General features: G+C 39.0%; 1 protein-coding gene across 4 annotated transcripts in view; it reads right to left on the bottom strand.

Annotated features, from left to right (window-relative positions):
• Positions 1-14231, bottom strand: part of JAG2 (jagged canonical Notch ligand 2) — a 96391-nt gene that overhangs the window by 18988 nt on the left and 63172 nt on the right. For 2 of the 4 annotated variants that reach the window (XM_056545577.1, XM_056545579.1), the window contains exons 6-12: positions 12605-12735; positions 11173-11292; positions 10832-10945; positions 10116-10229; positions 8517-8630; positions 7025-7071; positions 6470-6643 (exon numbers count right to left, since the gene is read on the bottom strand). In XM_056545577.1, coding sequence (XP_056401552.1) covers positions 6470-6643; positions 7025-7071; positions 8517-8630; positions 10116-10229; positions 10832-10945; positions 11173-11292; positions 12605-12735 — 814 coding nt within the window. The remainder of the gene's footprint in view (positions 1-6469; positions 6644-7024; positions 7072-8516; positions 8631-10115; positions 10230-10831; positions 10946-11172; positions 11293-12604; positions 12736-14231) is intronic. The other 2 variants (XM_056545580.1, XM_056545581.1) reach the window with 1 other exon arrangement.

Here is a 14231-nt window from a genome sequence, read left to right as displayed (position 1 = left end):
AAAATTAATAAATGTATACTTAACTGTACCTTACATTTTCTAATGCCATTCTAAGGACCAGGTGGATAAAATACGCTAGAAAGGTATTGGTGGTCTAGTGTCCTCTACATTGCTATATGTATTGTGGCATATTCTGGAGTTAGTATCCACCCAAAGTGAGATGACTAATGTAGCTTCATTTTAGTATCCATATTATGGCTGAAAGCCTTGGCCTGAGAATGGTCCAATGACCTAAACCAACAGCTTCATAGGTAGATACAGCATGACACTTATTTCAGATCATCATACCCTGCAGCCAGGACAGAATTTGTAATGTACTGCCACTTTAAAGACTGAGTGAACCCAAATAGTACTTTGATATATATTATATAGCATTGAAGTTGACACTAGATCCCCCTGGATTCTTGCTGTTAAAGCTCACCAGAAGTGTCCAAATAAGTGAAGCCTATATATGCCACATATTGTGGTTATTGGGCCTTGCAGAGTATATCTGAGTGGGCTCAAGTGTTGCAAAAGGAAGCACCTACTTCTAACTTTCTACAAACAAGCACCACTCTTGCCCACAGGCAGTTTCTACTATTGTAACTCCGCACCATGGGGGTATTTATCTAAACCTGTGCAGAGGAAAATTGGGGAAGCTGTCCATAAAAACCAGATTGCTTCTTTTATTTTTTAAAAAGGTCTCTGAAAAATTAAATAAAATCTGTTTGGATGCTATAAGCAACTACTCCACTTTTCTTGTACACTGGGTTTAACCCCTTAAAAAGGAAATCTGTCACCACTGTCGCCTGCACTAACCTGTCGGTACCGACAGGTAGTACAGGTGACACTGATTACAACGGTACTTACCTTGTCTCGGTCCATGCAGTCATTCTGTTCTCTAGCAGCGGGACCCAGCAGAGAACAGCAGCGATGATGTCACTAAGGTTCGCCCATGCCCCAAGCCGGGCGCTGAAGAAACTGGAGAAGATTACCGAAGAACGACTGCACAGACTGGGACGAGGTAAGTACTGTTGTTATCAGTGTCACCTGCACTACCTGCCTGTACCAACAGGTTACTGCAGGTGACACTGGTGACAGATTCCCTTTAACTACATCTGACATAAAATGTACGTCATGATGCGGTGGGACTTCCCTCACCATGACGTACATTTAAGTCATGAACATGACTGCGAGCAGAATATCGCCAATAACACTGATCAGTGCTATGCCTATGCATAGCACTGAACAGTATTAGCAATCAACTGATTGCTATAAATAGTCCCTTATTAGCACATTAAAAAAAAAGTAAAAAATAAAATAAATGAAAAATCCTTCCCTAATAAAAATGTAAATCGGCCCCTTTCCCCCCCCAAAAAGCATAAACAATCATTTAGTAAACATATTTTGCATTGCCTCGTGCGTAAATGTTCGAACTATCAAAAATAATGTTAATTATCCCATATGGTGAACAGCGTAAACTTAAAAAAACTAAAAAAACTAAATTAAAAATTAAAATTGCTGCTTTTTTGTCACATTTTATTCCCAAAAAAATTACAAAAAAGAAAATTAAAAAGGGATTAAAAAGTGAAATATAAACAAAAAGTGGTACCGATAAAAACTACAGATCACGGTGCAAAAAAGGAGCCCTCATCCTGCCCCGTATACGGAATAATGATAAAGTTATAGGTGGTCAAAATAGGGCATTTTCAAAAATAATTTTGTTAAAATAGTTTGAGATTGTGATGTCAATACAAAGTAAAATTGGTCATCCAAAAACGAGCCCTCATATTGGTCTGTGGATGGAAATATAAAAAAAAAGTGTTATGATTTTTAGAAGGAGAGAAAGAAAAAAACAAAAATAAAACTGGCCTGGTCCTTAAGGGGTTGAAGGAGGTCTGTAGTGAAAGATAACTTATCCCATATCCAAAGAATAGAGGATAAGCTATAGATTGCGGGGGGTCCGAGCATTGGGACCCCCACGATCTCCTGAACGGGGCCCCGGCAGTCTGCTGGAAGGGGGTATGCCGACCCCCGCATGGAGTGGTGGCCAACATGCCACCCCCATGTATCCCATAGAGATACATGGAGGGGTCGTGTTGGCCGCAGCTTCCTGAGGAGGTCTGAACAGCTGCAGACTGCTGAGGGCCCATTCAGGCGGTCGCGTGGTTGGGGGGGTTCCCAGCAGTCAGAACCCTCGTGATGTATAGCTTATGAGTAGGGGATGTTATTTTTCACTGCACTACTCCTTTAATAAAACTCTCTCCATAACTTTGAATGTGGCTTACATTACCAGCAGCATCCTGCTCCTGGTTAAAAGCAAATTTCTCCCCCATCCCACTCCAGTTCTCTGAACTGTTATTGAGGCAGCAAGTGAAAATGCATAAGTACATAACCTCACCAACAAAATAAAAAAAATTTTAATTAATATTGGGAGTGGTGAAAAAAAAAAAAAGAAATTACACAAATCAAAGTTTGCAGTAACATGAATAGTGATCCAACAGACTTAATAATGCCAAGAGAGGAATGTCTTCTTTGTATGAGCATGTCTGCCTGAAGTTTGGAGATTGAGAGAAGGACCAAAAAAAAAAAAAAAAAAAAAAGTTTTGTGCTCAAGGACAAGGACCTGTCTGGAGGTCTGACTGTAAGAAGACGCTGAAATCTCTGCTCTAGCCGAACCTGTGAGAATATGGCCTTATCCTTCAGATTTCCCCCTATCAGCGGCTGACACATGTTTCCTCTTGTTAGTATAAATTTCCCTTTTCCAGTTCAAGTTTAATAGTATGTAGTGAGGATATAGTTAAGTGGGGACTAAACTTCCTGCAATTCATATAGTTTCTATCCTGGCCCCTTGATCTTTCACAATAAAAATTAATTCTGCAATAAAAGCAACAGAGAAACATTTTGACAGTCTCCAACATTGCAGTATTCTATATTGGTAGAGGAAGTGTTGTTCTCCGGCAAGTGACTCCATAACACATTGACTATTGGTAGCATTGCATTATCTTGTATGAATGTGTACCTTCATGACATTTTTTATTAACCCCTTAAGGACTGAGCGATTTCACATTTTTGCATTTTAGTTTTTTCCTCCTTGCCTTTAAAAAATCATAACCCTTTCAATTTTACACCTAAAAAAAATCTGTATTATGGCTTATTTTTTGCGCCACCAATTCTACTTTACAGTGACAGTCATTTTACCGAAAAATCCATGGCAAAAACAGAAAAAAAAAAATTCATTTGTGCGACAAACTTGAAGAAAAAATGCCCTTTTGTAAATTTTGGGGGCTTACGTTTCTACGCAGTACAATTCTCGGTAAAAGTGACACCTTATCTTTATTCTGTAGGTCCATACGGTTAAAATGATACCCTACTTGTATAGGTTTGATTGTGCATTACTTCAGAAAAAAAAATCATAAATACATGCAGGAAAATGTATACGTTTAAAATTGACATTTTCTGAGCCCTATAACTTTATTTTTCTGCGTTCAGGGGGCTATGAGGGCTCATTTTTTGCGCCGTGATCTGAAGTTTTTAGAGGTACCATTTTGTTCTGATCAGACTTTTTTGATCACTTTTTATTCACTTTTTTGTGGTATAAAAAGTGATCAAAATCAATTTTTTTCGCGTACGCCATTGAACGTGCCGTTTAAAAAGCGGTATATTTTTATAACTGACATTTCCGCAGTCGGTGATACCCCATATGTGCATTTTTAATTACACTGTTTTATTTTGTTACTAGGAAATGCCGGGTGATTTAAACTATTAATTCAGAAGGGAATACCTGAAAGGGTTAACTTTTTGTTTTTTCTTTTTTACACTTTTTTTTGCAAGCTGATAGGTGCCATAGAGACCCATCAGCTTGCAATGGCTGATTTCATTCACAGACTGGTGCCTTGCCATTGCATGGCAACAATCAGTGAAATCGGTGATTGATTGCTCCAGCCTGTAACTCAGGCTGGGAGTAATCAATCGGAGCCCGGACGCCGCCGGAGCAGGTAAGAGACCTTCTTCTCTCCGGATAGCTGATCGGGGCCTCGCGATTTTATCGCGATTACCCCGATCAGCCTGACTGAGCAGCCAGGAAGCATTTAGTTTCACTTTCGATGCGGCGCTCAGCTTTGAGCGCCGCACCGGAAGGGTTAATAGCATGTGGCCGAACGATCGCGGGCGCAGCTGTGAATAGGCGCCGGGACCACCGGCGTTATAGACAGGGACCGCACTTAGGACGTTTATAAACGTCAATTTGCGGGAAGGGGTTAAAGGGTTATTTTTGACTATGCTACAGGGGCTGTAAAGTTAGTGTAGTTCATAATATAGTGTTTGTACCTGTGTGTGATGGTTTTCTCACAATTCTTTTGCAATTTTCACCCCAATATTTATTTTTAACAGCATACAAAATTACTGTTGTCTCAGATTTTTCCCAGGTTGCAATGCGTCCGAGACCTGACTCACTAGTCAGCTGATGACAGGGAGCCTGTCTGCTTCAATGGGTGGAGCGATCGCTTGGTGGGAGAGAGATCAATCTGCAGCTAATGCAACAGCTGTAGACACCCTGATTGAAAACCACAGGTCTTTTGAATGGATGCAGCTCATTTATGTTTCAATGGGTGGGGTGGCTGATGTGTGGGAGGGAGGGAAATGGAATTATGGGATTTGTAGTCAAAAAGAAAACACACAGGAAATACCAGTTCACAAAAAGCTAGTCACAGTGTTCTGGTAATCTCACAGCATAGCCATTTAGCCCCAAGACAAGCGCAGATCCTTCCTAAGCATGTCCATTACTGTCTGCCAGGTACGTACTAAAATCACCTTATGGTGGATAACCCCTTTAAAATCTAGCTTAAAAAGAATGGTTTTACACTGTGGTCACACATAGCCAAAAAGCATATATGCAAATATTATTGACCACTTACATGGCTGCTATGGCCACTGGAAGGGTTGACCTTAAAGGGGTACTCCACTGTTTTTTTTTTTTTTTTTTTATCAATTGGTGCCAGAAAGTTAAACAGATTTGTAAATTACTTCTATAAAAAAAAATCTTAATCCTTCCAGTACTTAGCTGCTGTATGATCCACATGAAGTTCTTTTTGAATTTCCTTTCTGTCTGAACACAGAGCTCTCTGCTGACACCTCTGTCCATTTTAGGGATTGTCCAGAGCAGGATCGGTTTTCTATGGGGATTTGCTCCTACACTTGACAGCTCCTAAAATAGAACTGGCAGAGCACTGTGGTCAGGCAGAAAGGAAATTCAAAAAGAAAAGAACTTCCTGTGGATCATACAGCAGCTGATAAGTACTGGAAGGATTAAGATTTTTTAACTGAATGAATTTACAAATCTGTTTAACTTTCTGGCACCAGTTAAAAAAAAAAAAAAAAAAAAAAAAAACTTTCCCAGTGGAGTACCCCTTTAAACTTCATTTTGGGTGGTAACAAAGTACACAGGGCCCCCACCCCAACAGTACAACAATATAAGCAAATAAACTTGTGGGTATATCCCAGGCGCAAACAAGCAATGTCTTTTTGTTGTAGGTAGTTAACGGTGTGGTAATATTAACCTGTACCAAAAAAAGAGTCCCTTATCTAAATTTCCACTATGCACACCCCTGCAATACAAGATAATGCTATTATAATAGCAATGAAAAAGTTTTATCACAGGATTAAAAGTTATCCCCCTGCACAGAATAGAGGATAAACCATCTTATCAGAGGGGGGTCTGTAACCCCAACAGAGGCCCCTGGCCCCCTAGTGACTGGTTTGGCAATGCACTTGTTTGTCCACCATTTCATTAATTGTCAATGGGACTTCCCAACATTGTCAAGCGCTAAGGTTTGCAATGTTCAGTAGTCCCATAGCATAATAATAAGCATAATAAGCAAAGCATAATAATGTTCAGCAGCCAAGCATCATTTTATTCACTCTGTGGACAACAGCCCTCCATTCTCATGACCAGTGGTGAAACCACCAAACTACCAATCGCGTATCCAGTTACCATGTATCCTGTGGATAAGGGTTAACTTTTAATGCATGGATAACACCTTCTACCACTTAGCTAAAAAAACAATACTACAAAAACAGACTTTTGCCGACTCCTGCCTGACATTAGAATGTCTGTAAAAGTACAACCAAACCCTTTCAAATTTAAACATCTACAATTGTAGGAATATAATTACACTATAAGCTGCTGACTTGTCTGAGACATTTCTCCAGGGTATAGGAAGCAACACATCTCTCTGGAATTTTAATGATTCAGAAATTCAATTTGCTAATAAAACTGACTAAGAAATGAAAAAAAACTCAGTACCTTTATATGTTTACAGCCACTTAGACACCATTGTACAAATCTGCTTATGCATACAAAGTATCATGTAATGCCTACATTAATATGTAATGTCCTGGGTCCCTAGAGAACGCTAGTTTCAGCCAGAGATAGATTTCCTAGCCGAATCCACAGAGGACGGCACACAACAGACTCCTCGGAAACACTCACCTCACACGTGGTACCAGCAAAGCCTGGGAGACAACGGCAGTGGAAACCATTGACCAGGTCATCACAGACGCCTCCATTTAGACAAGGATTGCTTGCACACTCGTTCACTTCTATCTCGCAGTTCTTGCCAATAAATCCACGAGGACAGAAACAACGATATCCATTGATCTTATCCTGATGGAATCAAAAAAGATAAAGTGCCAACTTTAGACTTCTATTGAGTCATTTCTTAGCAGTTTGTTCCTGTAAAAGCTAAGTGGCAAGTAATATGGCTGCTATTCATGGTCCTATAGGAGTTAACACCAAGATGTTCAATCTTTGAAATAACAAACCTAGCCAGATCCTCAACAGTACAAAATGGAATTTCGATTTAAGACAATCCCTTTATAAGTTTTTACAGTGAGGAGTTAAGATGGCCATCTAAATCCTCTAAGACAATTTTCTTCAACCTGTGGCTCTCCATATGTTGCAAAACTACAACTCCCAGAATGCCCGGACAGCTGTTGGGTGTCCAATCATGCAGTCTGTTGTCGTCATTTATATAATGTAACTTACCTTGCAAATGCCTCCATTCTGGCACTGACCACGGCAGTCATTAACATCTAGAAGTAAAAAAAAAATACTTTTATAGAATACATGGCAGGAGGTGGAGTTTAGACAGAAATATACAGTATATCCACCTAAAAAATTTAAAATTCAAAAAATATCCACAGTATAGTCCTTGAGTCATCTTCTTCTGATGTTTAGAATACACTAGCTTTATTTACCTTCATGGGAAACTGGATGACAAACATTAATTTCACTTCAGATCCCATTTGACAGCCCCTTCAAAATAAAAAGCTTTGGATAACATGTCTGATCGTGGGGGAACTGGCCGCTGGGACCTTTGGCGAGACAACCCGTAATCCGATGTACTGAGAGATCTCCACTCCATGGCAGATGACAGGCGACCACCGCAGTCACACCCCCTCTATTAATGTCTCTAGGGTGGGAACATGACATCTGTACCCTCTCATAGACCTGAATGGAGGGAGAGTGGCATGACATCACAAAGCACCTGGCTTCAGTGTTCATGAATGCCACAGCACCAGCCCAGAAATCGCCGAGGGTCAGAGTGGCCGGTCCCCCCCCGTGATCTAAACATGTCTATGGGCAAAGCACCCCTTTAAATTGGGCTAAGCTGCAATGCCAGACACAGACAATCAACAAGTGAGAGTAAAAACAATTTCCAATCTCGCATAACTCCTTGCAGAACAGGATGACTCTAAGACTAAGGCTTTATTGTTTAATTGTTTCAGCTAAGTCAAGTTTTTGTGAAAAATGCAACATTTAAATAAAAAATAAAGCCTTGAATTAAATAGAATTTTAAATTTTTAGGTGGATTTTTTTCTTTTAAAGAAGGAGTCTGAAAATAGAATGATTTTGAAATCTACTTAATTCATTGCATGTATTGTAGCGTTTTCGGGTGGATTTGAACACTGTAATTTCATTTTATGCCACTGATTTGTCCACAGCTAATCTGATCTAAAATTAGATCTTGATGGCGATGTGCTACGGATTGATGCAGATATCAACCTTTGCACAGGGTAAATCCACAGCAAGCTTTTATCCAAATCTGAAGGTAAAATAAACATATTGCGGTTGATTCATTCGCGGACAAAAGGGGCATGTTCTCATATTACAGACTTACTGCAGAAATTTTTGCATCTGAAAAAACCCATCCCATACATCAGAAATGGGGTATTTTGAATGGTAGAATATTGATTTCTGCAAGTTCCAATCAGTTGCATGGGAACATTGTAGAAATTTTTGCAAAAATTTTGCCTTTAAGACTATGTCCCCCTTTTTGGTGAGTATTAGTAGTCAAAACCAGGAGTGTGTCCAAACCACAGAAAAAAGGTGCAAGTTTACAGTTAGTTCTAGTTTCTGTGTCTGATCCACTCCTGGTCTTTGCTAAAAATAATGCAAAGACAGTGCAGGGAGAAGATGGAGATGGCTGGGTATAGGATAGGAAGAGTCAGCTTAGAATTAACCATTCAATACTAACTGATGTGACAGTTTTTTCCTGTCCATCCTGGAATGCAGTCACAGTAATATCCACCAATGAGATCTCTGCAAGAATAAGCATTAACACAGGGATTTCCCTCACACTCATTAGCATCTGTGAAACAAGACAAAAGAAAAAAAAAAAAAAGTACACACCATTACACAGATTCCCAGGCACCAAGCAGAATACACCGACATATTAATAGGCTAGTAACAAATCAAAGATAAATTACATTTCATGCAGAATAAGACATGCCCATCTACTAGATTAGCCATATACAACACTTATTGTCATGCCAGGTTAATGCCCAACTCAAGTAGTAATTGTAAATTTATCTACTTAAAACGCATTGGGGAAAACATGAGCTGAAACAGCCATGGAGGGAGGAAGACAAAAATGTTATGCAGAAAGACGCAGTACACCAAAAAAGAAAAAAAAAAACGAAAAAGTTTCTAGATGACCAAATTATCTGAAGGTAGCCATACACATTAGATGGAAGGTTGATAGCTGAACAATTATTGAATAAACGATCCATGCCTTACCAAAAATGGTTTTGAAGACAGACATTTTAGTCCAAATTGGCTGCTCAGACTGGCATACGTGATCAATGACACCAGGCAAAATAAATAATCCTTTCAAAGAAATGGACAACTGAAGAGCGAAATATCTTTTATCTGACAATAAACTACTTTTCTAGTTAAAATTGTCCACTTTCATCAAATGTGTATGGGTACCTTAATGTCATTCTATCAACTAAAAATCTGCTTGGTTTCCAACCTGTGGTCCCCCACTTGTTGCAAACCTACAACTCCCCGTATGCTAGAATAGTCAGTGACTGTCAGGGCATGCTGACAGTCATAGTTTCCCAAAAGCCGAGAGCCACGGGTTGGTAATCATTAACTAGACCACTGTGTGGTTATGACCAGTTTCTCTTGTATTTTGTGCAAGAAGTGCTTAATAGAAAAAAAAAAAATGTATAATGCTAAAACAAGATCAAACAAAATGTCCGCTCATATTTCGACAAAAAAGTTATAGGAAAGATCAGTGTATGATGAAATTGCATACTCTACATAAAAATATATATTTATTTCATAATTTTTTTATTGATTTTATTTTTATTGTTTTGTTGGTGTACCGATTTATTCTTCCATACACAATGATTGCATTTCATCATCATCCTCTTGTGTATGTATGTAGGGAATAAATCATTAAATTCTAATTTTTCCAAATGCTTCTTAATGAATTTAAAGGCTACACAAAAAGCCCCATCACCAGTTAAGCTTAAGTCTGATAAAACCCATCACCATTAGTAAAAACACTTATTAGGTAAAAAAAATAAAGATTAAAAAATGCATGATTAATGAAAACCAGGAACTGCATCAAGGATTGAACTTTTGAAATGCTATCGCTGATAGGGAATTTGGAAAAGTAAAAAATAAATAAAATAAAAAAATAAAAAAACATAAGAAAATATTCTATTCCGGGGATTAAAGGTAATCCCTCTGTGTTCTGTCGTCAATGCATTGTTTCAAGTACATACTCAATGTCACTTTAGAATGTGGTGGAGAAATATTATGGCTAGGTTTCCAAGTGACTTACCCAGTTGACAGGTGGTCCCAACCCACTGTGGAGGACAAATGCACTCGAAGCCATTAATAAGGTTTTTACAGATTCCTCCACTCGCACAAGGGTTAGATGCACATTCATCAATGTCTGAAATGATGACAGGAGGAAGGGAAGGCAAAAATATATTACCGTGAGTAAATTCATACCAAAATGTCTTAGCATGCATGTAGTCCATTCATATTGCCTCCAACCCACTAGTTATGTATGCTTTTGAAAAAAGACAAGCCATCTAAAGTGCTATTAAAAAATTCATAGTTCTAAACTTTCCAAGAAAAAAAAAAAAAAAAAGTCAACTGCAATCCATTTGGTCTCAGTAGACAGTCTTTAAGGCAATGTACGTGTGGTCCTAGCGCCAACTGATCCAGCTGGCGCTGGACGTACTTGGAATCTCCAGATGTTCTTTTTCCATCTGGAGCTTCCTCAGTGTGAACCTAGTCTTACTGGTTTGAATGCTAAAGACCAGTTATCAGTGTCCAGCAAATGTAAATTGACAACTCTCCCAATAGTACAAGTCCTTTCTTCTTAACTAATCCACCCTCCTGTCAACCTTCACAAAAATAAAAAATAAAAAATAAAATAAAAAAAGGTACACTTTTACCTGCTACAAAAACAGACATGAAAAATACGACACAACCAGACGACTACCGAGAAAATCAGCTTTCTGGCCTTCCACGTTGTGGCTAACTTACCAATTGCACAGGTTGGACCAGTCCATCCTGGGGGACAATGACACTCGAAACCAGTGGAGACTTCATGACAGACACCATCATTTGCACATGGGTTGGAAGCACAGGCGTGTTCAGCTAGAAAAGAGAATTTTGGTTGCTATGCTGGCAGACAAAACAGACAGTGAAAGTTTTTCAAGCTGGTGACCCAATTTAAAAAAACAAAAACAAAAAAAAATAAAACTATAGTAAAATTATAGAAAACTTTCTATATGAACCCATTTGGTAAATTAAAAAATATAGATCATCCCCTAGTAAAATAGAAAGAAATTTGAAGGCACTCTATTTGGAGGATTCAAATGTACCTATTTCACAGTTCTTCCCAGAGTAGCCATCAGCACAGGCACAGTGATATTTGTCAGGCTCAGTGTTCATGCAGGTTCCCCCATTTAGACACGGATGATGAGTTCCACAATAGTTTAGATCTTTAAAAGACAAAGAAATAAAAATATCTTATGAAAGTTGAAGGATTCCACCACTGACTTGCCCCCATCACACTAGGACAACCACATGTCAATCATAAGATGCTGGTCCCTTTATAAGCTATGAGCACAAAAAATTTACTTGGAAGGTGAGAAAAGGTTGTAAAAAAACTTGTAGTCTGAAGGCTTCTAGGAGGTAAAAAAAATAACCCAGCAATGCTCCACAAGCCACTTCTCCAAAAAGGTCAAGTCAACAATCTTTTTAAAGTTTCTGGCAACAGTATACAAGTGGTGGTGCTAAATAAGCCTTCCCCAAAACACGCACACACCCCAATGCAGTGACACGAAGATCATAATGATCAGTGCACCACCAACAAATTGTTGTTTGGCCTTGACCTAATATCTTAAGCAAGGAGTCCTAGGGCAATCTTCAGGCAGATCAGGTTTCATGACAACACACTTAAATACAGTTACAAGACTGGTTCTATAAAACCTTAATGAAAGGTAAGAAATTCTACACATCCGAGAGATATGAGATACCTGGCTCCAAACTTGAAGCAAACAACCAAACATACACAAGCACTGAATGGAAAATCCATATCCAAAGTATCAACTCACGTGGATCCAAGGTGCACGGCAATCCTAAGTACAAAGACCATACAAGCGGAACAGCCGCCAGCGCCTGTTAAAACTTGAGGTTTATTGGAATCTTTAAAAATCCAAATGGACTGCTGTCCATATGGATTTTTAAAGATTCCAATAAACCTCAAGTTTTAACAGGCGCTGGCTGTTACGTTTGTATGGCACAAGCACTGAATATTGCCTAAGTTCTTAATTTGTTCATAGAAACAGCTAATTGCTAATTCTACAAAAGAATATTTCTTTCCCCTGAAATTGAATTTAAACTTTCCCTACTGTTTGTTCACTAGTAGGTACCAACAGAAGTATCTGACAATTACTCGTTCGTCTCCCCATTGAAAAAAAAAAAAAATATATATAAAAAACACACGCACACTTGGCCGAACCAAGCAAAATTTGAAAAGAAAAGCAGTTTATGGTGCACGGCAACATTTAGACCATGGAATGAAAAATCTGACTATTCAGAAATAAACCTTTAAAAAAAAAAAAAAAAAACAAGCAAAAACACAAGTAAAACCTACAAAACTATAAACACGTCAACCAGGATGCAATCAAATGAGGTCTAAACTAATGGCTTTGTTGTGGGAGACATGGGTCAGTTTAGCAATACTCTATGGGTTCCCTTGAAGACAACAGTAAGACAATTGGGCAATCATAATACACCCTTAAAATTTACCTTTATCACAAAGAAGTCCACCCCAGTTGGTCTCGCAGTTACACTCCCATGGCAAGCGGCAACTCCCATGGAGACAGCCAGGGTATGAAAGACATTTGTTGCAATAGTCTCCCTGCCAGCCATAGTGGCATCTAGGAAAAAGTTGCATAGTTAAAAACAAAATAATAATAAATAGGTGTGTTTATTTTAATGATAAATCAGAAAAAGAAAAAAAAAAAAGAAAAAAAAAACCAACAAAAACATAAACATCTGTGGGGGAAAAATAATAAAATAAAAGTACCTTTAAAACAAACAAACAGCCTATAAACAGGAGTACACAAACAGACTAACATACAGTACCACACACACAGATTTACCATGCATTTGTGGTAAACCATCAAGCCACCGTAACCATTTTATCAAGCAGCTATTACAGTTCAATAAGGGTGTAAGAAAAAAAAAAAAAGAAATTCACTCGATTGCGATTTTTCATTTGGCGATACTGTATCGATTCAAAATATTTTTTAATCAATTTTAGGGATATGGAATTCGTATCTCCCAACGCCCGGGACATGCAGTTCCGGGCAGGTGAATTTTTACGGCTCGAGCAAGCAGGGTCGGACATGTCAAGCGCGGCGGCGCTCAGCAGTCTGTATGGAGCGGGCTCCCGACTCCTGCCTCTCCATACTCTGCAGCCCCCAGCTGATTTCAGTAGCCAGGGGCCACCGCTAATAGCCAGCATGCAGCGATCTAAAGGGTTATGTGAATGCTCCCTGGTGGGCTAGTGGGATGGATCGCGCACCCCCCCCCCCCCCCCCCCCGAAGCGCGATCGCTGGGGGGGGGGGGGGGGGGGGGGGGGCGAATCTACTATAGAGGTAGCCGTAGGGCTTACCCTCTGTTCCCTGGTGTCCGTGGCTCTGTAAATTGATAGATCCTGGCTGGACTAGGCTCTATCAATGTATCACAGAGCACACAGATCAATGGAGTTCAATAGAACTCTATTCATCTGTGTGAGGAATGATTCCTCCTGAAAGTCTAATGTGTATAAAAAATATATATATATTTTTTAATAAAAGTTTAAAATACACACATTAACCCCTTCCATATTAAAAGTTCAAATCACCCCCTATTCCTATATAAAAACATGTAAACATAATAAAAACAAACATATTTGGTATCACTGAGTGCGTAAAAATCGCAATATATCGTCTTTGAGACAGAATCGGGATATAGCGCCATATATTGTATAGTCATAAGTGTATCGCGATACATATTGTCAGATTCTTGCCAATTCACACCCCTACAGTTCAATAATATTTTACTGAATTGCTACTTTAGCACCTCAAAACATAGAATATGGCAAATATAGGTAGACTTAAGAATCATAATAAGCACCATGCATATTAACTGCAGAATTGCAAGTTCTATTAATCTCCAAGAACCTTTAGAAAAGTGTCCCCATGCCCATTAGTGGCCTGTTATGTGCCTATATAGGAAATACAGATAAAAAAAATACATGTTTAGTTACACCAGAATGTTTATTTCTGCGGATGCTTTTGGACATGATTGGCAAGGGGTTAGCCAATCTGTTTAGCTAAAGAGGGGAAGTGTTATTTCAAGGCCTGGGGGTGGGTGAAGACACAGCTG

The sequence above is a fragment of the Hyla sarda genome, chromosome 11, assembly GCF_029499605.1.
Source record: "Hyla sarda isolate aHylSar1 chromosome 11, aHylSar1.hap1, whole genome shotgun sequence".
NCBI classification, from domain to species: domain Eukaryota; kingdom Metazoa; phylum Chordata; class Amphibia; order Anura; family Hylidae; genus Hyla; species Hyla sarda.
The sequence above is the reverse complement of the archived record's forward strand: the minus strand, read 5'-3'. Positions and strand labels throughout refer to the sequence as shown.